This window comes from Cyprinodon tularosa, unplaced genomic scaffold, assembly GCF_016077235.1.
Source record: "Cyprinodon tularosa strain WSP-4 unplaced genomic scaffold, ASM1607723v1 ctg196, whole genome shotgun sequence".
Classification (NCBI taxonomy): domain Eukaryota; kingdom Metazoa; phylum Chordata; class Actinopteri; order Cyprinodontiformes; family Cyprinodontidae; genus Cyprinodon; species Cyprinodon tularosa.
This window is the reverse complement of record NW_024038715.1, coordinates 857,573-879,971: the sequence shown is the minus strand read 5'-3', so window position 1 is coordinate 879,971 and position 22,399 is coordinate 857,573. Positions and strand designations below refer to the sequence as shown.

Sequence of the window (22,399 nt, the reverse complement as noted above, 5' to 3'; positions counted from 1 at the left end):
ATTTCAGATCACTTCGCAGAGAGTTCAGTGCATGATGTATTGTTCCTCTCGGTTTTTCTTATAAAATGAACCGCTTTATGGTTAAGACGACCCTTTAACTGAGACCGCTATGGAGTCTATTGTTATACTAACCTCACACAGTAGCAGGTCGATAATATGGAAGACCATGTAAAGAGGAAACTTGGCTGTGAAGAGGGTTAGGAACCACTGGGAAGCATACATATGAGCCTCCAGACCCACATTCAGGAAATGGTTGTACAGATCTGGTATGTACTCCTTATGAAGAGAGGAAGAGAATTAAACAGAGGATTTAGACGACTAAATAATAAATAAATAAAACAGCTCAAAGGAGTAACTGCCATTTAGAGCAACCAGGTTTCAGATAAAAAACAATGTACAAGATTGTAGGAAACAGGCTGAGATGTGCAAATATGACACACTAACCTGCATGAGTCTTTCAAGTTGGAAGAACTTGCAGTGCAGATCTTCAAAGTTCTGTTTGAACAGGTCCCTGAGCCCATAATCAAACATGATCTTCACCAGAACACTGAAAGCTTGCTCCTCTGGCATCTGAAGAAATCACAGGATCAGGTTATGAATGGATAATACCAGGGCTCAGGAAATGATTTGGACTGCTCTAAATAGTGCCGCCATAAAAAGAAAGTTCCTTTAGGTTAGAATTTTCAAAGAACAAAAAGGTTTCGTCAGTGGTCAGGCTTTAACATCTGAAAACCACAGGCGGAGGTTCCTAAGCTAGTTCATGGAAGAAAAAAATACTTTAGGTACCTAAGATAGATTTAAATTTCAAAATAAGAAGTTTTAAATTCACCATGAATTTATGGTAAACATTTATATAGTGGTCAGGATTTATATTTAGAATCAGCAGATACTAAAACTACAAAAATGGAAATCAGGATACAAGAAAAGATGAGGAAGAAAGAACACAGAAGATAGAATAAGGAAAAACAAATAATTATCTACACAAGAAAAAAGGGACATGATGTAGAAAAGGTACAGGCAGCAAGAAACCCAGAAGAAAGGAAACAGTGGAGGGGGGGAGAAGAATGCAAAGAGGACAGAATTAAAGAGAGTGCAGAACACAAGAAGAGAAAGAAGAAAGGATACAAAAAGGAAAGGACACATGGAAGAAAGGACACAAGGGGAAAGGAGGTCAGTCTAAAGAAAGGAAGAACTAGGAGGAAAATAAAAAAGGGCATAAGGAAAAGTAAACAGCATGAACAAATGAAAAGAGAAAAAGAGGGCATAAAAAGGCATTAAAGAGTACAAGGACCGAGAGAAGGAAGGGCACTGGAAAGGAGACAAGGAAGTAATGCAGATAGTGAACGTGGATGGATAAAAAGGATAGAAGCAAAAAAGAAAAGCATGGAAGGATGGAGAAGACATTTACACAAAAGGATGTGAAGTAAAACAAAATAAATTCCCTGGCTTATTTTTTTATATTTTTTTCTAATTTCTGGGAAATACCAAAACAATTCCAGAGTTTTGCAGACTGTGTGAAACCTTTGGGGAGTGTTTGATGGATGGATGGAAAGGTCCAACCACAATAAAACAGAGAATAGGCAAGTCTGCAACTGTTTTTGGTTCTCTTACTTCTTTATCTAATCCCCAAAATTACATCTGTCTCTGTGTAATATGTTTTAATCTGTTTCCTACATCCAATCCTAAAATTGTTCAGCAACCACAAGGGGGCAGTGTTGGACTGTTTCTGTCCTAACTGCTTGGCTACAAACCATGAGTTTGCAAAATCACATTTATTATATCTGTACAAGATATAATTTAGCTGTTTAATAAATAGATAACTGATGTTAAAATGTTATTCTTGGCTTAAATAAACAAACAAAAAACTTGTCTTTAAGAACCACACTGGTGTATAAACTCACGTGTAGCAGCAGCACTGCAGCCAGGAAGGACTGTCCCTGGCAGTAGCCAATCTCCTGATCATAAACAGAGTAAGCCTGGATAATATGAAAGACAAAGGCAGGGAATTAAAAGCAGCTCTTCATGTTGAAAGTAATCAAACATGTCCTTCATCCACAAACATGTATTTTATTAGACCTGCTTTTAGAGAATGTATAAAAAAAAAAATTAATTCAGACATTTTACTAAATTCAACATATTGAGTTAAAATTCGTCATTACAGATAATATTTGGCGCAGATTTAGATTAAAACAGAAGAAAATAGATCCTAAAAGATGAAGTCAGTCGTATTATAAAAACATCATAAATGTTTCTCAACAATCAGAACATCAGACTTAGCTCTAGATATTCTAATAAACCTAAACCCTAACAATGTGGTAGGGAGGAACTATAACGAGTGAAAATGGATATAGAGACTCAAAGATTTGATTTTTAATGCTAATATTTATTCAAGCTGAGAGTGAGACAAATGAAAGAACTGGGTGGAAATGGGCTGTAGTGGCCTACTGATCCAGAAACATACATAATGAGTAAAAGTCAAAAAATACAAAACGTGGATCAATCCAAACACAGCAAAGGGAGAACGCTGTAAATCATTCAAAAGCACCTCAGGAGCTGCTTGTCTGAAAGGAGATGAATGCCCTCGCAAGAGTTATGCATAATGAATGACATTAAACTGAAAAGTGTAAAAAGGAGGCAGTCAGACGACTCAAGTATTACAAAACTACAGCGATGTAGTTGTTTTTGTTCGTTTGTCACACCTGTCTCAGATCATCGAACAAACGCTGCTTATAATTTCAGTTATGTCATTTTTTTTAAAGGGCTAAGAAAAATGACAGAATAATGTTAATTAATAATAACATAAGCTAATATACTGAGACTTCTGTGCACTCCAACACACAAGCAGTTCTCTTACTGATTATATTATGATTCTCGTTTCTGAAAAGAGACCCGTTTAGATTTTCCAGGCTTTTCTGAACTCGATGAACCACACAGCAACAGATCAGACAGAGTTGATTAATAAGGGCACAGGCAGCTTTCCCTACTGATCTGCATTGATCTGAATGTGCAGTTTTGATAACTATACAGTATTTTTTCCTTCTTTTGTAAGCTTCCCCTTGCTGCTAAAAAACACCTGGATTTTCATACTATGGGAAAATGAAGCATTATTCTATTCCAAACTTGTTTGTAATGTTTCTCTTTTCCATATTTGATATAGATAGATAGATAAACTTTATTCCGGACTCATGGTCCAATAAATACATACATAAAAATAAAATAAAAAATAGTTAATGATAAAAACACAATACGATTAAATAGGATATTTAAGAAGACAGGAATACCAGTGTCTCCACAGCTTAGACTGATATCGGATTGCACTACGTGTGGTATCAGTAAGTGACAAAATAATATCGTTTTCAGATGCATTTAACCTACAAATAAACTTATACATTAACTTTCGTAGAACAGCTTGTAGGGTATTAACTCTTGCTGTGACAAACATCTCACTTGCACTGGACCATCTTGGACGTTTCAACAGTAACCGCATAGCATCATTATAGGCCACCTGCAACCTTTGCAGGATATAAATTGACACTATTGACATTAAGGTGTAAGTGGTCACACACTTGTTTGGCAACTATTTTCTCAAGAATTTAAAATAATAAAGGAAGAATTTAAAATTTAAAATAAGACAGGAAGCTAAAAGACTTCAAATTCATATGCTAGTAGCTATCTTTGGGTGAAACTAAATTTGTTTCTGAAAAATTAAAGCCTTGTGTTACACTCTGGTTTTGCTGAATTTGTCCAAACCATTTTTTATTTGTTCCTTTTTATCTTACAGCTATTTAATTATTACTCTGACTGTAATTACAGACAACTAGTAGCTGCTTTCTGTCCTATGAAAATTCACGACTTTTACATAATCAAAATTTTTTCTGGTCTTTCCAATTTTGAAGGTTGGCAACAAAAGTCTTGGTGTCAGATAATAAAAACACTAATAGAAAAGAAAGTAAAGTGGATTGCTGATGTGCAAAAACTGATCCAGAAACATAAAATATACTCTATATCAATATTGCATTTGCCCTTTAATTAAGCAGGTAAATACAATGATCTTCCAACAGAATTAATTAAATTAAGATGGGGTTTTCATTTCAAGGGCTAATTGTCTTATCTGCTAAATTAAAGGGAAAATACTAATTAAAAGAAAAGGCTTCTGTTATATTTTGATTTTATATAGCTAAAAATCTGTAACCCTAAACATTTCAAAACACAAATTTCACCCCTACATGATGAACTTTTTTAAATGAAATTTAAACAAATGGGTTAAAGGGGCACAGTCACTTTAAATGCCTATACAGAATCCCTTTAACCATAAAATAAGGTAATAAATGAAAAGCATCTGTCCACATTGTGTTTTTTTATAGTCCTTTAGATACTAAGTAGAATTCAAGGAAGGGCAGAAACACAAACAGTCCTTATGGTGCGGTCACACCTTGACAATATAGCTAGCGTATGCCAATGCTATTTTTGTATAAATTATGAGCATGCCAAAGCACGCTAACACACTTCGACATATGGAAGGTACATCTAGAAATTTTGAGCATGCTTAAAATTTCTTGACGCATGCCAGCGAATTCTCATACGTGGGCCATAAGTTACAGGTAAGTAATTTGATTGTTGACACACGTTAATTGCAAGTTACTTATGAGTCGTAGTGTCTAGCTTATCCAACCTGTATCATCCCCATCATAGGGTAAGCGTGACGGTGTGTTATGGATCCTCCCTGCCTTCACATCCACGGCCACGACCAACACACTTTCTAGCAGACATGACGCTGGATCTGCTGCCATTGCAAACCTTCTTTCTTTTTCTATTTATTGTTTGGTTGGCGGTAAACAGCAGCCTGGTTAATACTGCAACTGCGAAGTTTAGAGAAATCTTCTTGTGCTTTTTATGCAGGCCGGGCGCCTGCCCCCCTCAGAACACTGGCTTGTGACATTTCATGGGAATACGCTGCCGTGCATTTTGCATAAGTTAGGCTGTTAGGCTAAGTTCTGGACTCTTTATGAATACTCTATATATATATATATATATATATATATATATATATATATATATATATATATATATATATATATATATATATATATATATATATATATATATGCCCAAATTGAAAAAAATACATAGAAAGTTCAGCGTATGCCAGCGTTTCTGAGGATGGCAATATCATGGAACTATCAGAAAACCAGATGGTGACAACTTAAGGGCTGGTTATACGCCTGCAGCAGTGTGTCGCAGGGAGCTTGACACAGACATTTTTGATTTATGCCCAGTATTGAAGCGTGGTCTGCGCTATACGCTGTAGGTCTAGATACGACTGAGGCTGTGAGGAAGTGGGGGTGAGTTTTGTCCGACAACGGAGGGACATGACGCGAAAAATAGCGGGGATCCAGGTGGAAAAAGGGTCCCAGCGTTCTCGGGCACCTCGCTCTTCTAGCTGGTCCAACTTCACGAAATGTTTTCCACAATTTCGGTCATAAAAACAACACAAGACGGCCTCATGTCTGCGGTCAGTTACAATGGGGAGATGTGCATCGGAGTGTCTGCGGAGAGGGCGGGGATGTCTTTTTGTTCACTGCGACACCTACGCAGACGACCTAGTTTCGAAGTATAAATCAGCCTTTAGGAAGCTACTTAATAGTGGCAGAAAGTGCCTCACTCTAAAGCGACAGACAGGTCAGTGTGGTCAAAGGTCAACCGATGTTAATAAATCAATCTATAACAACTTTAAGTCCTAGTTAAGCCTCCCTACCAATTTTTTTTTTTTTGAATGAATGAATTAAAAAATAAACACATTGAAATGCTATTTTAATCAATCAATCTTTTGATCTATCTATCTGGTTATAATGTTGTTTGCACTCACACTGTCATAACTAACAATATCACTGCCATCAATATTATCAGTATTAAAAAGGACAAATGCTTTCTGTGTTTCATTCCACTGGATCTATGACTTACTAATTATTTTCACAGCCTATTACTTTCTTGTTTACCCCCTGTATACATGCACAGTATCGTACCTTTATTTCAGTGTAAATATAAACTAAGGGTTTAGGTTAACAACCTAAGCAAGAAAAAAAAAACATAAAACACCCAAAAAGACTCCAAGACAACGTGACAATCTTTTAGAAAATCTTTGTTACCAAGTAAGCTGGGGTGTAAATTTTAAGAATTTCACATAAAATGACTTTGCCCCTTTACATTATTTTAGTGTGAGATGCATACCAAAAAAGTAAAAAAAAAACAAAAAACCACTGGATTTTGTTTTCCAAGTTTGAAGATGTTTCTCTTCCCATGTGAGATGCATATTTCAAAGCTTTTAAAGCATCTTTACCAGGGTTGCAAATAACAGAGTTGGGTATAACATTTGCTAAGTTAAATGAAGCTTCTATGCTGGTATTTCATATCAAATATAAATTGAAAGAACAATCTTTACCTGAAACACACTTCAACATCAATTATATAATCATTCAAAGATAATATATCATACAGTTAAGAACTGATTGGTACATAAGACTTCTTAAAGTAAATATATCAATGGCAGTCAGAGTGAGTCTAAATCTAGAAAAGCATTCTCCTGATGTGCTTTTGCAGATGTGCTACAAAACAGTCCATGGCTTATATTGGGTACAGCTGCTGCTGCTGCAGAGTTTTGCACTGCAAGAAGCCAGTTTTATGACAGTGCATAGAATGTGCTGCATTGAGTTAGCTTCAAATTTAACAACCTCTCTCTGTGTCAGTATTACTGCCCCACCTTGCAGATCTTGTAGAGCGAATCTTGCCCATCTCCACCAGTGTCTTTGAAATAGTCATGAGCGGGGAACGTCCTGTTTATGTCCCTGGTGATTGCACTGTCCTGAGGAGATTCCTTGAGGAGAGAAAAATGGGAGAAGGTAAGGAGATCGTTACACTCTGTGAAAGGGAGTCGAAAAGAATGTGGCAAAAAACAACAAACAAGATGAGTATATTACAGAGATTAATTTTTATTATCAGCTGTATCTGCAAAGATAACTTCTACCCAGACCCAGCTGGTGTAAATGATCTTCGGCGTGCAGGGGCCCCACGCGTTGTTAAGAAACGTGGGGTAGGAGGAAAAATTGGCAGCACAGAGTGTTCTCTTCCACTGTACAGATCGTCCACCACTCCATGTTTCTGTGTAACTCTAACTCCGCTCATCCCACTTCTAATTTTAACCAATTTTAGTGCATCAAAAGCGGTTTAATTGTTGCAAAAGTGTGGACACATGGCACCAGCTGCAAGACTGAAAAACACTCCCAAATGACCAAATGGCATAAAACCCTTTCCCAAAGAACCAAAGGCAAAACTTGTTTTTTAAATCATGTCAGTATGACTCTACTTTAGGCAAGTTAGAATGACCTGATTAAAAATGATTAAAATTATTCTGATTAAAAAAAACAAAACAAAAAAACAAACAAGCATGGACTAAAATATAATTTCCTGGCCGATAAGAAATGGTTTGGCGTTTAAGGTCAACCACACGCCCATGTTACTATCAGCTAAGATACCAGCTGATCTGTTAACAAGCAAATACAAGTGGATTGTTTTTCTTTAGGTTCTGACAGCATGAAAAGTTGAGGAATAAACAGTGATTTGGTCTATTGTTTCTTTAAGAACCGGGGTCGGATTTGGACAATCTAAAGCCTCTGGAGGAAATGAAAACGGGCTTGTAAGGAATGCTGTGTGGATTACACTATGTTTCAAGCAAAATGCATTTGACAACCATGTCTGAGTCTCGATCACGCTAAGAAAACATTTCGAATATATAAAAGGGATGTAAAATAGAACACAATAAAACTTTTTTTGTAGTATGCTGCAGTCCGAATGTTTGAAATATCTCATAACTAACATTTATCAAGCATTTTTAATCGAACACAAACAACAGTACAAGTGAAAGAAACAATAAAGTATTCTGTTCCAAGGTGATGAGAAAGCGCCACAGACTACGTCCCACCCACTCAGATCAGTAAACATGACCTAAAATCTAGCTTTGCTTATCAGAAGATTAATGATAGCTCATTCTGTTATTGATTACTGGGACATTAGGCAAAACATTACCTTTGAATAAGCAATGTCACCACAAGACTATTTTATTAGGAGAAAAAAAGACTTCTTTGTAAACAGTATGGAGGGGATTTTTAAATGTCAATGTATTTAATATTTAATGCAAGGCACTCTTACAATTTAGTACAGGAGGCTCCAGGGGTTTTTAAAGTCTAGGATCCCAAGATTGATGATATCCTGCTGTGTGTTCTCCTGGTTTGGCATCAGAGTGAAAAGCATTTTTCTCATTTCACCACAAAATTGAGAACCAATTGTAACAAGATTATATTTGTTCTCAAGTTCTTTTTTTCCTGATGGTTGGGTTTAGTTCAGGACTAAAGTAGGAATTGGTAAGTTTAGGTGAAGCTAAGGGTGAGGTATGCAGCGGTGATGGTAAGGTTTAGGATTATATAACATTTACCATTATGCTTCAAAGACTTACTGAAGGCAAAAGAAATTTGCTGCAGAGTTTTTATGATATTCAGCTTGAAAAGCCCGACTCTTGATCAGAGGGCTGGAACCTTCGAATGTACCATTTCCAATCAGAGAAAATATTACTCCCTCTTATTACTGTATGGGGACAATTCATTGAATTGGTAACAGTTGTCCAGTCAGCAGTATAGAGTTAGTTCATTAAAGGAATAGTACACCCAAAACATGATTAGCCTTCATTTTCTACTCACCCCCATGCTGAACAACACTCTGGAGTACTTTTTTGATATCTCAAATGCATCTGGAGATCTGGGAGGCTTCTTGCTGTCTGCTGACATTCAAATAATGGAGGTGCCCAGCGCCCGAGGCAGAAAGGTCCATAAAAGTCCACAAAAAACGTTTCAATATTCCTCCATACTGCTCGTCCAATGTATTCCAAGTGTCCTGAGTGGGTAGCATCCAGAATTTACTCGAAACGAAGTCATTTAGAATGTTTTTAGAGCATAAACAGTAGTGTATAGGATTTCCTGAAAGCGCGCACCTGCGCGATCACGACGCTACGGAAGCCGGCAGACCAAACCAGCGCATTCAGCTCGGCAAATAACTCATGCTCTTCCTCAACACTGAAGTCCTCAGACATTTTTCTTTCGTTGTTTCTTTCTTTGCACAGGTAAACAGCACATTTCTTCTTCTACGCTTGCATTATTGGCAGAGCAGACGCTGAATGCGCACTTTCATCTGGTTTGGTCTGCCGGCTTCCGTAGAATCGTGATCGCGCAGGTGCGCGCTTTCAGGAAATCCTATACACTACTGTTTATGCTCTAAAAACATTCTAAATGACTTTGTTTCGAGTAAATTCTGGATGCTACCCACTCAGGACACTTGGAATACATTGGACGAGCAGTATGGAGGAATATTGACACGTTTTTTGTGGACTTTTATGGACCTTTCTGTCTCGGGCACCATAGACCTCCATTATTTGAATGTCAGCAGACAGCAAGAAGCCTCCCAGATCTCCAGATGCATTTGAGATATCAAAAAAGTACTCCAGGGTGTTGTTCAGCATGGGGGTGAGTAGAAAATGAAGGCTAATCATGTTTTGGGTGTACTATTCCTTTAACAAGACAGTTGTTTTTTTTTTTGTTTTTTTTTTACTTTATCGTTAAAAAGACATAAAAGGTGCAAGTGGCTTATAATTCTAATTACTTGTGTCTGTTCCCAACTTTGAATAAATAAAGACATCCATTAATCTGAACAAACAAACACTTGTCCACTTTAAGAAACAAGTTTCACGTTTCATGATACAACTTGGTCAAATTTCAGCAGAAAAGCTGTAAATGATCTGCCAAATTTATTTTATGTGATAGTTCTGGAATCCAAATATTTCTGCTCTGATTTTTCTTTGAAAACTTGTAGCATATTACAATAAACAACTATACAGGCTTGAAAGACTTGACTATTAACTTATTTCATAAAGTCAAGTCAAATGCTAAGAAATTAGGAAATAATATAAAACAATGATTTGGAGATCAATCTTCCAATGTGCTGTAAATACTTGCTCCAAAGTGAAAGGCATATTACACTTGGCTGTGGTTTCCTTCTATAAGATAGTGATCCATGTTAAGAAAAGCACCACTTAGCCATACTTATCTGAAGTGCTGAGAGAATGAACAAAGACCTCTGACTTAATGGTCAATTAGCTTCCCTTTAAGTCTGTCCATCTGTTCAGTGAAATAGCAACTTCTAATGAGGGTCGCGTGAGAGGAAAAAGCAAACATTCGGTGTCCCATGCTACTGTGCAGGAGCACAAAGAGACACCACAAAAATAGGCCTGTATTTATCTAAATGCATACAGGTTATATTTTTAGAACACAGTACATCAATAGTGGAACTCTAACAAAACTTTTATCAATGCCTCAGCCAAGAAAGTCATGTTTTCCGCAGCACTGGTAGCATGTTTTAAAACGTTGGTTTGTTTGATGGTATCCAAGATCACCGGAAACATCATGGACAGATTGCTCTGTGTGACTAAGCCAAACTTAGAACCCATTCAGTTTTGTGGCGAGCTGGATGGCTAGCATGATTATGCTGCACATTTAGGTTTGTTTTTTTTATAGGACTTCTTATCATTGTGAGATAAGGCGGGGCTTTTCAAAGTCTAAGGTGCGCTTCCACTTTGGGTCGCCAAAGCTCTAGAAAGAATACCAATAGACAAGGGGTATGACAATAATTCAATATTAATATACATTACAATATAATCTGATTCACTAATGACGATATTTCCAGCTTTTTTTATTGTCTGTACACTGTCACAAGTACAGAGCAACGAAATGAACTCTGTATTTAACCCATCCCCTTGTGGAGCAATGGGCTGCCATTGTGCAGCGCCCAGGGAAGAGTTAAGAGTCTTTGCTCAGGGACCCAAAGTGGCAGTGTGGGAGTGGGGCTTGGACTCAGAACCATGGGATTCCAAGCTCTATGCCCTAACCACTAGGCCGCCACTTCCTGATATGAGTTTTCAACAGATTTCATATATATAATATACTTTACAGTCAACACCATTTGTCACTAACAGACGTTTTGGGCAAAATTAAGTTTAATGTGTTTTTTTTTTTTTTTTTTTTTTTTTTTTTAAGTAAAGAGTTATAAAATGTTCTGTTTGAGATTTATAAACCTGTCAAAACTGTTTGTAGGGGATTGTGTCATGGGTATTCTTGGTATTTCTGCTGAGACTTTTAATTTGTTCTATCGATATCAAAATTATATTGTATCAACTAGAATCCAATATGTTTGACTTCATTTCAAAATCAACAACTATAATGTCCGTCATAGGCCTGGCCATATTGTCCAGCCCTATGAAAGACATTTATAGCTAGACTGTGTCTGTCTGAGGAGACTTACTTTGTAATAATAGATTTGCTTTTTGTTTTATTTTTATTGCCACACAGAATGCTTTGTATTCTGTAGTGTTGATTTATTGCTCCGACATTTTTACCACTGGTGATTCCTACCCTAAATTAAAATCAGTTTAGTTTTGGTGGTGATCAAGATTACAATCTGCAGAGGATTTTTTTACGGATTCCTTTACATTGTGAGATGAGGAAACAACTGCTTGGTGGTCTACACGCAGAGTGTTTTCTGGCTACAGTTTGTAAGTTATTAAAGCAAAAACTGGCATAACTGCTGGACTGAAAGCAGAGAGAGATGAACTCTGAACACATCTTATTTTTGTCAAAAGACAGCACTCAACAGCGCAACTAGTTTGGAAATTTCATATATAGTTTCTTTAAAAAGAAGTGATGTACAATGGCCAATTATATCCTATAATGCTGTATGTGAAGCAGTAAAATAAACCTGCTTCTACCAAGAAGAGTATTAAAGCTTTAACGGTGTGATTGCAGCAGAATGCAAACATCTGTTAATGTCTTATTAAAAGAAAAACTATAAAAAAAATCTTTGTTAAAAGGCTGAAACTTAAGTAATTGAATTGTTGTTGTTTATTTTGGATACATTTTTCACAACATTACAAAAGGTGCTGAAATTGCAGATTGGTTTTAACTGCTCCTTTCTTAATCCTGATAAACTACCTCATATTAGTGATGGTGATGCATCTAAGCAAGCAGCCAGATTTTCAAAGTAAGAGATATTTAGCAACCTAAGAACACCAAATGGTAGGTACAACAAATTTTAAATGTTTTTTAAACGAAGGAGAGAAACACTTAAAGTCTACTCTTTTTGCTACTAATTGGTGCCATGTGGTAATGGTGAGTAGTAGACATTTGACTGGTCTGACCAGTTTATAAGTTTAATACATTACCAGCTCTTTAGATTAACTACAATGCTAGTATTGTATCCAAGGATCTGAAAACACCCAGCTGAGCAGCTAAAAACAAAAACATGACGGTTTATTGCCTCTTATCATAGCACCATCACTGCAGACCTTCACTTTAATAGCCTTGTGTTATATGGTACTGTTGGCATAGAGAGCTATGAGCTTCAAATAGAAAAAAGCTAATTGAAGTTTCCTCTGTGCTCCTTAAATACCCAGTTCAGGCGGTGTACTGTAATGTATCCCTGAAAGGTATAACTCCATATAGATCAACTAAAACTAATAATGACAGTAATACTGACAGTAAAGGAGAAATGAGAACTGATAAATTAAGATGTTCATATTTTTACTAATATATAGTATCTAAATTTTGGTTTGTTCTGAAATTAAATTAATTTGATTCAGACATGTCTACAATGGCAAAATTGCGAATGACTGCTTGGATGAAATATTTAGTAGCCTATTAAATTTTAGGAACAACATATTCAAAACGCTGGCAAAAAGTATATGTGACTATCTGGATGGATTCTCAGCACATTTTTCTGCACACATCTGATGTAGATCTTAAAGTTATAGTGGAGGATTTTTGCACATGCAAACCCTATACCCACACCCGAGAGGAAAAACCTATTAAAACGCATGCAAGAGCATGCTCAGGCTCATTTCTCCTCGTGCACGCTCACTTTAAAAGTTGCTGCTTGTATCACTCATACAAGCTTACTTTCCAAAAGAAGATTTATAATTTTTCAAACTGGTAAGTGAAAATGACGAGCACGTAGGATGGCCTTGTGTAAACATATTACTGGAATGATTGACAATTAGGAGGACCACTTATTTTAATGATCCACCCGGAAAAAAGAACATCCTCCAATAAACCTTTAAGCCCCTTTCAAGCTTACAACCTTAACCTGTAATTTGCTGGGTAATTATAAAGATCACTCTATTGTGAGTGAAGCTGTTACAGTACAGCCAAAGGTTAAGAGTGATGCATTGCTCAACAGTCCAGACTCCTGTTAAATAGTTTTAACCTCCGTAGTAACAGCATCACTGACAAACAGACTGGCAACATTTAATCAAGCCAGCAGTAAGGTTTTTTTTAAAGATGGCTGAAAACTGGTGTCGGCCAAGAGTAAATGTAAAGCCAGTAGGTACAGATGTAAATTATTAATGAACTTCAAAGCCAAAGATATTGTCTTCTTTTTATTGCTAATCATCTGTTTAAGTTTAAATCCTTTTTAAGAGGCTGACTTATTCAGTTTAAGCAATACCCCTGACATTACTACCACCTGCAGGTGATGTTAGGTGCATCTTTTCCTCCATCTCCAGGTTAAGTGTGAAACAAATGGGCCAGTAAATACTGGGACTTAGTTGCATGTGTTTAACTCGTTAGCCTTTTATTTAACTTTAAAAAGTGGTTCCAGTAATATACAGGGACTTAGGTGTGAAAGAGGCTTTTCTTTAAGATGCTACTGCTCAAGGTGAGCTGGCGATATTGTAAGAATGAAAAGAGCAAGGAAACAGACGAAAATGCTGATACTGTCTTGTAATTTTTAACAGTTATACAGCAATAATTTCTACTCAAAATATTGCCCTAATCTAACGCACATTTGTCCCCTCAACATCCACAATCTGATCTTTCCCTGGATCCTCCAGGATCTCTAATAGATTGTGATCTACTGACTACAAAGCCCAGTGGACTTCAGCTAACAATAATGTTGAAGATGCCAGTAAGAGAGGTTTAAAAATTTGTGAAATGGTGCATTACTCTGCTGGCAGTGGAGCGGCCATTATAATATAGTTACAATGTGAACCAAAAAAAAAGATAGACATAGTGAGCAAGAAATTGTAGTACCAACTGAGTGTCGTTTAAATGCCTCAGTCTACCTAAATGGCTTAAAGTGTGCCAAGAAATTGTCCCTCCCACCATTAACCCACTCCCAGCCTGACTGGCAAAATGGATTGAGGTTTTTATACCTTAATGCCAGGTTCAGCCTGTTATTTTTCAACCTTATTTTTTATCGTTACATTAAGGACCATTAGAGTTAATTTTAAGTTAGTGGCATGTTTGATGGTAAAGAAATATAACAATAAAAGTTAATCAGGTCTCTGACTCAGTTGCCGTCAAAGGAAAGAGACGGACAAAATAAAAGGAAACCGGGAAACTTCTAAGTGAGTGAAGTCCTGGAACAAAACATGGTGTTCTAACAAAATTACAACCTCTTCAACAGAAGTCGGCCACAAATAGGAAAGCTGTAGCCTTTGCATTTATGTGTGTCTCAAAAAGCAGAAGAAAAAAATAAAAATCACAGAGGAGTTCTTCTATGCGAACACTTGAACAGCGAGATCTGTCCCGGGTTTGTCTGACTCGACACAAAAGCCGACATGTCATTCTGTTTTCCTTTCGCCGCTCCTGAAGAACCCTGCTGAGGCATCAAAATGGCGTGGCGTGAGATTTGTCAGGGCTGCAAAAAGCTGACAGGAAACCGCAAAATAACCCTTAATGCAAGGATTTTAATTTTTTATTAGATAGTATTTGAATCTTAGAAGAATTTATTTATCTTTTTACAATAATTTCTTATCAGGCGACACTTAAGCCATTTTTAGCTTTGATGGCCTCATTAATGTATGTTTTTCGTTGGTGTAGAAAAAAAGGGAAAGTAAAAACTCAATAAATTAACATTTTCTTTTGTTTTTTCTTTGTTCTACAAATATCTTTTTCTGGCATTGAAAAAACACAGCTTAACCTTTGAAAATAATTCATGTACACTGCGATAAAATCATATTTATTTGTTCAGCACAGATAAAGTCTACGATTTACAAAAAGGTATGGCATACAGAGCATCATGTAATCAGATGGCTCACTCACATTCAACAACAGCATAAATAAACACTTAGCCCAGCATTCACAGCCTGTATTAAAGCACATATCTTTCTAACAATGTAATAAGACATTGGCCCACCCCTCCTTGTATTTGAAATATGTTTGTTTTTAAAAACATTATTTTGAACTTTTAAACCTGCAAGGTCTCACTTATTTGTAGAAAACAACAAGTAGAATTTCCTGTCTGGAATGTTTAATCGGCAGTCTTTTCCCGTCTTTTATACGATAACCGTTTTTGTTTTGCTTTTTTATATGTTTAATATTCTATATGTTTGAATTTATGTTTATAGCCTGGCTCATTAGATGAGTGGTAGTTTAGGTTCTGCTAAAAATACATAATAATCAGACCGTCCAAAACCTAAAAACGAAACCTCTTAATTTAAAGTTCATGTGCAGTATCTGATCTAACTGGTTCCATTGGGAGTTGTCTCCGTGACTGATAAAATTCTAGGTCGTCTCAAACCAAGTGCTGCTGATCTACTTTAAATGGTTTGCCAACATAGAAGTATGTCAGAAAACAAGCCAGAGAAAGCGAGAGAGAGAAAGTAGGTGCATTTTACTGCACTAAATCAATCATCTCAAGTATTTTTTATATCTAAAAAAAAGAAACGTTTCCTATATATAAGTATTGGAGAGTTACAATAGAAAAATTATTTTGCAAGTAACCCCAGTTGGACTTAAATCTAAAGCAAACCTATAAAACCACTGTTATAAAATGTTTTAGTTCAACAACATAGCTACTGTTGTTCTGAAAACTCATGATTTTTACACCGTGAGCTCTTCCAGCTATAAACATCCTTTATTTTTTTATTTTTTTTAGCATTTTTAACCAAGCAGGGCATGGAAATTTCCTCCTAGCCATCAGTGTCATTCCCGTGAGAACACGTAAGTTGATTGTTTCCCCCACAGGAAGAACGGAGTGAGTGTATGTGACCAACGGGAGCACTTTTAGGCACCATGGATTGTCCTCAAAGAAGTATTGTTCTGAAGGGACTGTAAAATAAGTTGCTGTGCAACAGAATTCTTCTAAACAAAAAAGATCTAAATTACAATGCTTGAAGCAGAAACCTACAATTCAAAGGATGAAAAGAAAAACAACTTTATAAAGTTGAAAATGGATGTTTTTGTTTCTTTGACTGCTGCTGAATGTAGGCTGGATATCACTTGAGAACAAGCTGAGCTCAGTGATTAAAAATAAAAACATAATATAAATGTCCTTTGATAAACATGTAGACTTATGTTTGTGTAAACATGAAAATATTTAGATAGCAGCAGAGAAGATGGCAGAAACGGGAATGGATAGATAAGAGCTAATTATTTCATGACACCCATCATGTACGATTATGAATGAGAAGGAAACAGAGACCAAAACAGATTGAACAGTCAGAATCTAGCCAATGGTCGAGTCTGGGCGTGCCTGCACACATTCATCATCTTCATTGTGCTTCAATCACACAAGAACACAAGTGCAAGACAAAAAGGTAACAGTTTAAATTGTTCATTTACATATTTCTTAGTTAAGTTAAAGCAAAAAGGTGCCATCTGCTTTAAATAGCTGATAAAACTTCAAACACTTCAGCTACCAAAGGAGTAAAGCAAACTCTGGAACTGAATTATTTTAAAACAGTCACACGTCTTTTAATTTAGCCCTCACTTGCTGTCAAAGAAAACCACTTCCCTCAACAGCTGATTATTATTCGTTTTTAAATAAAAGGCAACTTTATAACCCAATATACTCAGAAACAGTTGTAGACATGCACACAAAGCATCGCTGATGCGACAGAGTGCAGTAGACGGTTGATAATATTGTATAAACTCGCTCACATAGCAGATATTACATTTAGGGGAGAAAAAAGGTCAAAGTGTAACATCTTCTTTGGCACATTACTGCAGATGAGATATAAAGCTAAGGAATGTTTGTTTTTAACAGGACTCCTGAAAGCTGGAAACAAACTTTAGTACAATAAAAGTACAATTCAGTCTTATTTAAATGTTTTTCAGTTGTTTCTTTACATATTTATATATATAAATGCACAATAGGAACACCATTAACATGCACACAAATATTCAAGTCTTATACAAATGCTTTTGCATACTTTCACAATCACATAGGTCCACACTTTAAGATGCTTCCAGATCCCAAAGATGGAAAGGACACAACAGACTGTAAGCACAGTTAGATGGTACATTTAGACAACAGGGTGAATATAAAGCATTAAATACTTTACTTTCAATGCATTTTTCTTTTTCTGTATTTTTATTTAGACCTAAAAATACAGCCAGTGTAGTAACCCTGCTAACCCTATGTATAAAATTAATCTAGTCTGTACACTAGATGCAGGAAAAAACATATGCTTTCTTGGTGTTGAAAACACATTATGCTACATATAAAATTAAGGTGCAACAAAACTGGTAAAAATGCAAATATAAAGGGAGAAGTGCCACAATTGAGTAAGTAATTAAAGATTGAAGAAGACTAATTCATTAAGAAAAACAACTGGAACTAAATTGTTTAATTAACCATGTATCTATAGTTGTTTAGCTAGACTGAAATTTATTCTAGATTATTTAGAAAATAATACATCCAAATCTTATTTTATGCCAAAATATACAACTTATTCCGGTATGTACTAATACATATCAGTAACTGTCTCAAAAAGTCACTTTTTAAATGGGTGAATTTGTCAATGTACTAATTAGGCAGACCCCAACATCAGATTGTTTTATTGCACAGAAAATCAACTACTAAACAATCACTAGCAATGTTTGCCACTTCCTACCCAAATGTCTTCAGGGGTCTTTGATTATTAATGAAACATTAAATTACCATTTTAATGCATACACAATATTTTTATGTATTAATAAAGTAATTAATAAAGTAATAAGTAATAAAGTAGCCATGACTGAGAATTTAAAAGAAATGTTTAATTTTTTACTGTTATATAAAAACTAATTTAAAAAATGTAGTTTTGGACATATTAAATAATTCAAGAATCAGTACTTACTTTGTTTATTTAATGACTTTACTGGATTGTGGCTCTTTTGCCTGAACATCACTGAACCTCAGATTAGATTTTTGCCAGTTAAGCACTCGTACACCAAAGCTAGGTCCTTATAACAAATATTTGCAGTGTGCAAAACCCACAAATTCAACAGACATTTTAATAACATCAATAAATAACATTTAGTTAAAAGTTCAGGTTGGCTCCGCTGTTTTCTGCAGTCTCACTAAATCACATTGGCCCCTTGAACTGACTGGACCAGCATGTCTTTTATTTTGTTTGTGTTTTTTTTTTTTTAGTTTAATTCAACAAATTGTGTTAAACACAAAGGTCATGTTGAAAATGAAGCACATAAAACTTCATGAGAACCGTTTGGTTCTAGCATAATTTGGTAGTTTCTGCAGAAACAAGTCAAGTATTTAGTTCCAAAGACAGCAGATAAAGTTTTGTTGAACCTTTTGTTCAAAAAAGGTTTGTTTCCACAGAGAGGAGGCAAGGATTTCCTCCTCATACCAGAGCATTTCATCTGTCAGCTCCCCATCCATATCATCTTGTGTTTTCAACATTAAAAAAACACCTTGAAGGGCTAATGAGGCCCACATTCTGTTCCAGATTGCTCGGCTTTCAACCCTTTTCTCTCTGTCTCCATAGCCTTTAAAGGGAGAGCCAGAAGTAGCAGCAACAGAACGATACCATCTTCCATCTCTTAAAAGCACTTTTTAAGAGATTTTAAGAGCAGTCACTTTGGGCATTTTAACTCTAATGTAAGCTTGACACCAGGGTTTCCTTCTTCATTCGAGCTACACATGACATGTTGTACCAGCTCTCATATCCCCATTGTCATATCCATACCACTGCTTTGCACATCCCTTTTCAACAGAACCAACAAAAGCCTTTTTGGTTTTCTTGACTCCGAAGCCATCGCCGCTGCGCCGCAGACAGAAGGAGCAGAGCCGTTTGAGGCCCTTTCTGAATGCCGAGTTGGAGAGGCTGTAAATGAGACAGTTGCAGAAGCTGTTGCTGATAGCCAACCAGGTGGTAAGAAACGAGGCTACAGGGTGGTGGTATATCCCTCCGCTTTCCAACAGGAAGTACAGGATGTAGGGCAGCCAGAGGATGTAGAACACACTGGTTATTCGAAACAATACCATAGCATATCGCTTGTCTGGGTACGAAGACTGCTGATACTGAGGTTGGTGGTGCTGGTGCTTTTGTGGTTGCGTCAATTGGGGAAGCTGCCCTTGTTCTGCGTTGGTGCAATCCTTCATCACTGACCCCACAGCCATTCTGCCGCCCTGCTGCTGTTGGGGCCTGTACCGGGCGTGGCGCTCGCTGATTTCCCGAGTGTGCTGTCTGCAGATCTTGAAGATGTTGGCGTATGTGAAGCAGATTGTCAGAGCAGCTGGGGCGTAGAGCAGTGCAACAATGAAGGTAGTAAAAGCCGGACTAGTCCTCCACTCCACCGCACACCATTCTACCACATCGCCGTGATACCCGGGCTTCCCCCACCCAAGAAAAGACGGGAGGAACACCAACGCAGAGTATAACCATATTAGAACGATGCAGCAGCGTACCCGACAGGGCGTCACTAGAGATGAATAAGTCAGTGGTTGTGTGATGGCTATGTAGCGGTCTACGCTCACGCATGCGAGCGATGCCATTGAAACTGACTTCAAAACTGACACCATGTACCCAAACACTTGGCAGGTCAGTTTAGGGTCCAGTCCCTGCAAATGGTGGAGCAGAGACAGAGAGGGGAAAAGGCAGCTGACCCCCACTAGCAAATCTGCATATGCCATCGTCTGGATAAAAGCACTGGTGGTGTGCTGGCTGAGCAAAGGAGCACAGTGAAACACAAAGATCACCACCAAGTTTCCACAAATGATAAGGATAGCAAGGAGTAGAATAACAGATACCTCAAGAAGGCAGGTGCTGAAAATTTGAGAATAGCCTACTTCAAGTAAGCAGAAAGGAGCGGACACATTTGAGTCCAGTAAGCTTTGGTTCAGTGGATCCAGGGAGGAATTCATGATCTCAGGCATTAAAAGGCATAAAGAGGCCCTTAAAGGGTAGGATAAATCCAAAGAGGTGCTATTCGGTCTGGCAGGCAGTTGTTTTTATGAGCCGTTATGTTTCAGTTCAAACGAAGACCTCCATGCTTAATTTCAAAAGGGCAGATAAAGGTGAGAGAGGGTTCCCCGGTGTTGCCCTTAGAGCTGACGCACCTACAGCACTCTTGGTTAAAATCCCCTTCTGATGGTTGGTGTCTCAGGTGAAGGCACGGAAAAGCTGCCAGAAATGTCACTCTTGTGAAAATGAGGATGTCTTTAATGTCCGATCCAACTGCAGACTGTATCTCTTCAATCTGTAGCCCATCAAGTCAGTGTAACAGTTTCCATCGAAAAGTCATTGTTTAATGACCTGCATACATATATTGTGGGAATGGCATGATATGCTTTGTTTCCTCTCCGTAAAACCACTTCCTTACTTTCGCCTCTGCTCTCCTTTTACCAGGCTTCCATCTGCACTTATTTTTGTGTCAGCTCCTCTTTGGTCCTTCGTTGTAAGATCCCAGCAGAACGCTGTTAGGAAGCCGATGGCATCGGGGGTCTACAGAGGGCAAAAATCAGTCCTCACAAAGGTGGAGTAAAACATTCCCGTAAGTCCATTTCAAGCCTGAAGAGCAGCAACTTCGTCTGGAGTTGAAATCTTAACGGCAGGCATTGCGATGCTGGGAGAATCCCCCCCGGTTCATTTGTCCTGCTCTGCCGTCTCTCTTTCTAATACACACACACCCCATCTCCCTCCTTCTGCCTCTGTCTACAGAAACAGCAGCACTGAGGCCCCTCCCATAATCTATGCCTCCAGCCAATTATCATCCACAAAAACACGGGACCGTTTCCTTCCCCCAACCTCTCACACCTCCTTTTTTTTTCATGTAAAAGTGTGTCTAATAATCACACCAAGAATTAAACAGTTTGCACTTCTATAATTAGTAACAGTAACAGTTTGAAACATGAAAAGTCATCTTTTAGAAAAAATAACAGGATGAGTGCATCTAAGAATGATTAAATCAAGCTTATCTTTAATAACAAATGTAGCTTCTTAAATAACATTAAGAATGCTGAATAAGGTCTTACTAAAGTAGATTTAAGGTCAGTTTTTATAGGATAAAGGGAACTGAATCAGGCGGGCTTTGAGGAAAAATGTCTTAAAAACAGATTAACTGTAGTTAATTATTAAAGGTACTATAATCAGTCATAACCAAAGTTTTAAACATATAATGTCTCACTTATGGCCTCAAAAAAGAATAAAATGTAAATTATTCACAAAAATAAGGTGCTGCTATGTGTTTTGTGCCATGAATTTAATTAGTACTATGAAATAAGTAGGAAGCAAAATCCACATAATATTGCAATGCATTTTTAATTGGATTCAAACCATATCAAGTACGGGTTTTTTAACAAAGAATGATCCAATAAATATAGAGCTTCAGTTCATAACTCCTATTAGAGACTGGTCAGAAGTAGAGTTGTTTTTTCAATGCATCCACTATTTCTCAAACAGCAGAAAAATGAAAAGGTCAAATAATACAACCATTAAATACCTAAAACACACAACAAATTTAAGAATGCTTGCTTTCATTTTGGTTAAGTCAAACAAAAATAACTACAATCAAATTCTGTAAATATAGAAGTGTAGGAAAGAATTGTTAAATTTTTATCAGGTTATTCATTTTTGTTTTCAAATTCTAAGCAAATACTAAGACATTGTTCCTCTATGGACTTCCTCTTAAGTTTTATTTATGATTTTTTTTCTTCCTTTTTTTAGAAATAAAGATTCAATTAAAGGCTGTTATAATATGATAAATTAAGCTCTAATCATTTATCTTTATAAATGTTTTACAGTGACTGTTCTTTTTTTTACATCATATAATCCCTACAATTAAAATTTAAAAAGAAAGATATATTCTTGCATAATAGTCTTTAAACAGAAAGCTGCATAATTCTGCTAAAAATCAGAACTGGCAAAAAAAAAAATGTAAAGCAGTAAAAACATTTCAATTGCTGCACGGAAATCAACAGCGGATAAGCAGATACATATAATAATGTTGACTAGGTACGGTAAGTAATTTGCTTTGGTCAGGACCTAAGAATGTAATTTTTAATTAATCCTACTTTTTCACACAGT

General features: G+C 36.8%; 2 protein-coding genes across 4 annotated transcripts in view; both read right to left on the bottom strand.

Moving 5' to 3' along the window:
* The window catches only part of LOC119782627 (rab GTPase-activating protein 1), a 95,943-nt gene that overhangs the window by 31,230 nt on the left and 42,314 nt on the right, over window positions 1–22,399 (bottom strand). For all 3 annotated transcript variants that reach the window (XM_038283655.1, XM_038283656.1, XM_038283657.1), the window contains 4 exons: window positions 6,758–6,871; window positions 1,902–1,976; window positions 445–570; window positions 133–276 (listed from right to left, as the gene is read on the bottom strand). In XM_038283655.1, coding sequence (XP_038139583.1) covers window positions 133–276; window positions 445–570; window positions 1,902–1,976; window positions 6,758–6,871 — 459 coding nt within the window. The remainder of the gene's footprint in view (window positions 1–132; window positions 277–444; window positions 571–1,901; window positions 1,977–6,757; window positions 6,872–22,399) is intronic.
* LOC119782628 (probable G-protein coupled receptor 21) lies at window positions 15,093–21,364 on the bottom strand. Its single transcript, XM_038283658.1, has one exon. The coding sequence runs from the start codon at window positions 20,248–20,250 to the stop codon at window positions 19,009–19,011; it is 1,242 nt and encodes a 413-aa protein (XP_038139586.1). The 5' UTR covers window positions 20,251–21,364; the 3' UTR covers window positions 15,093–19,008.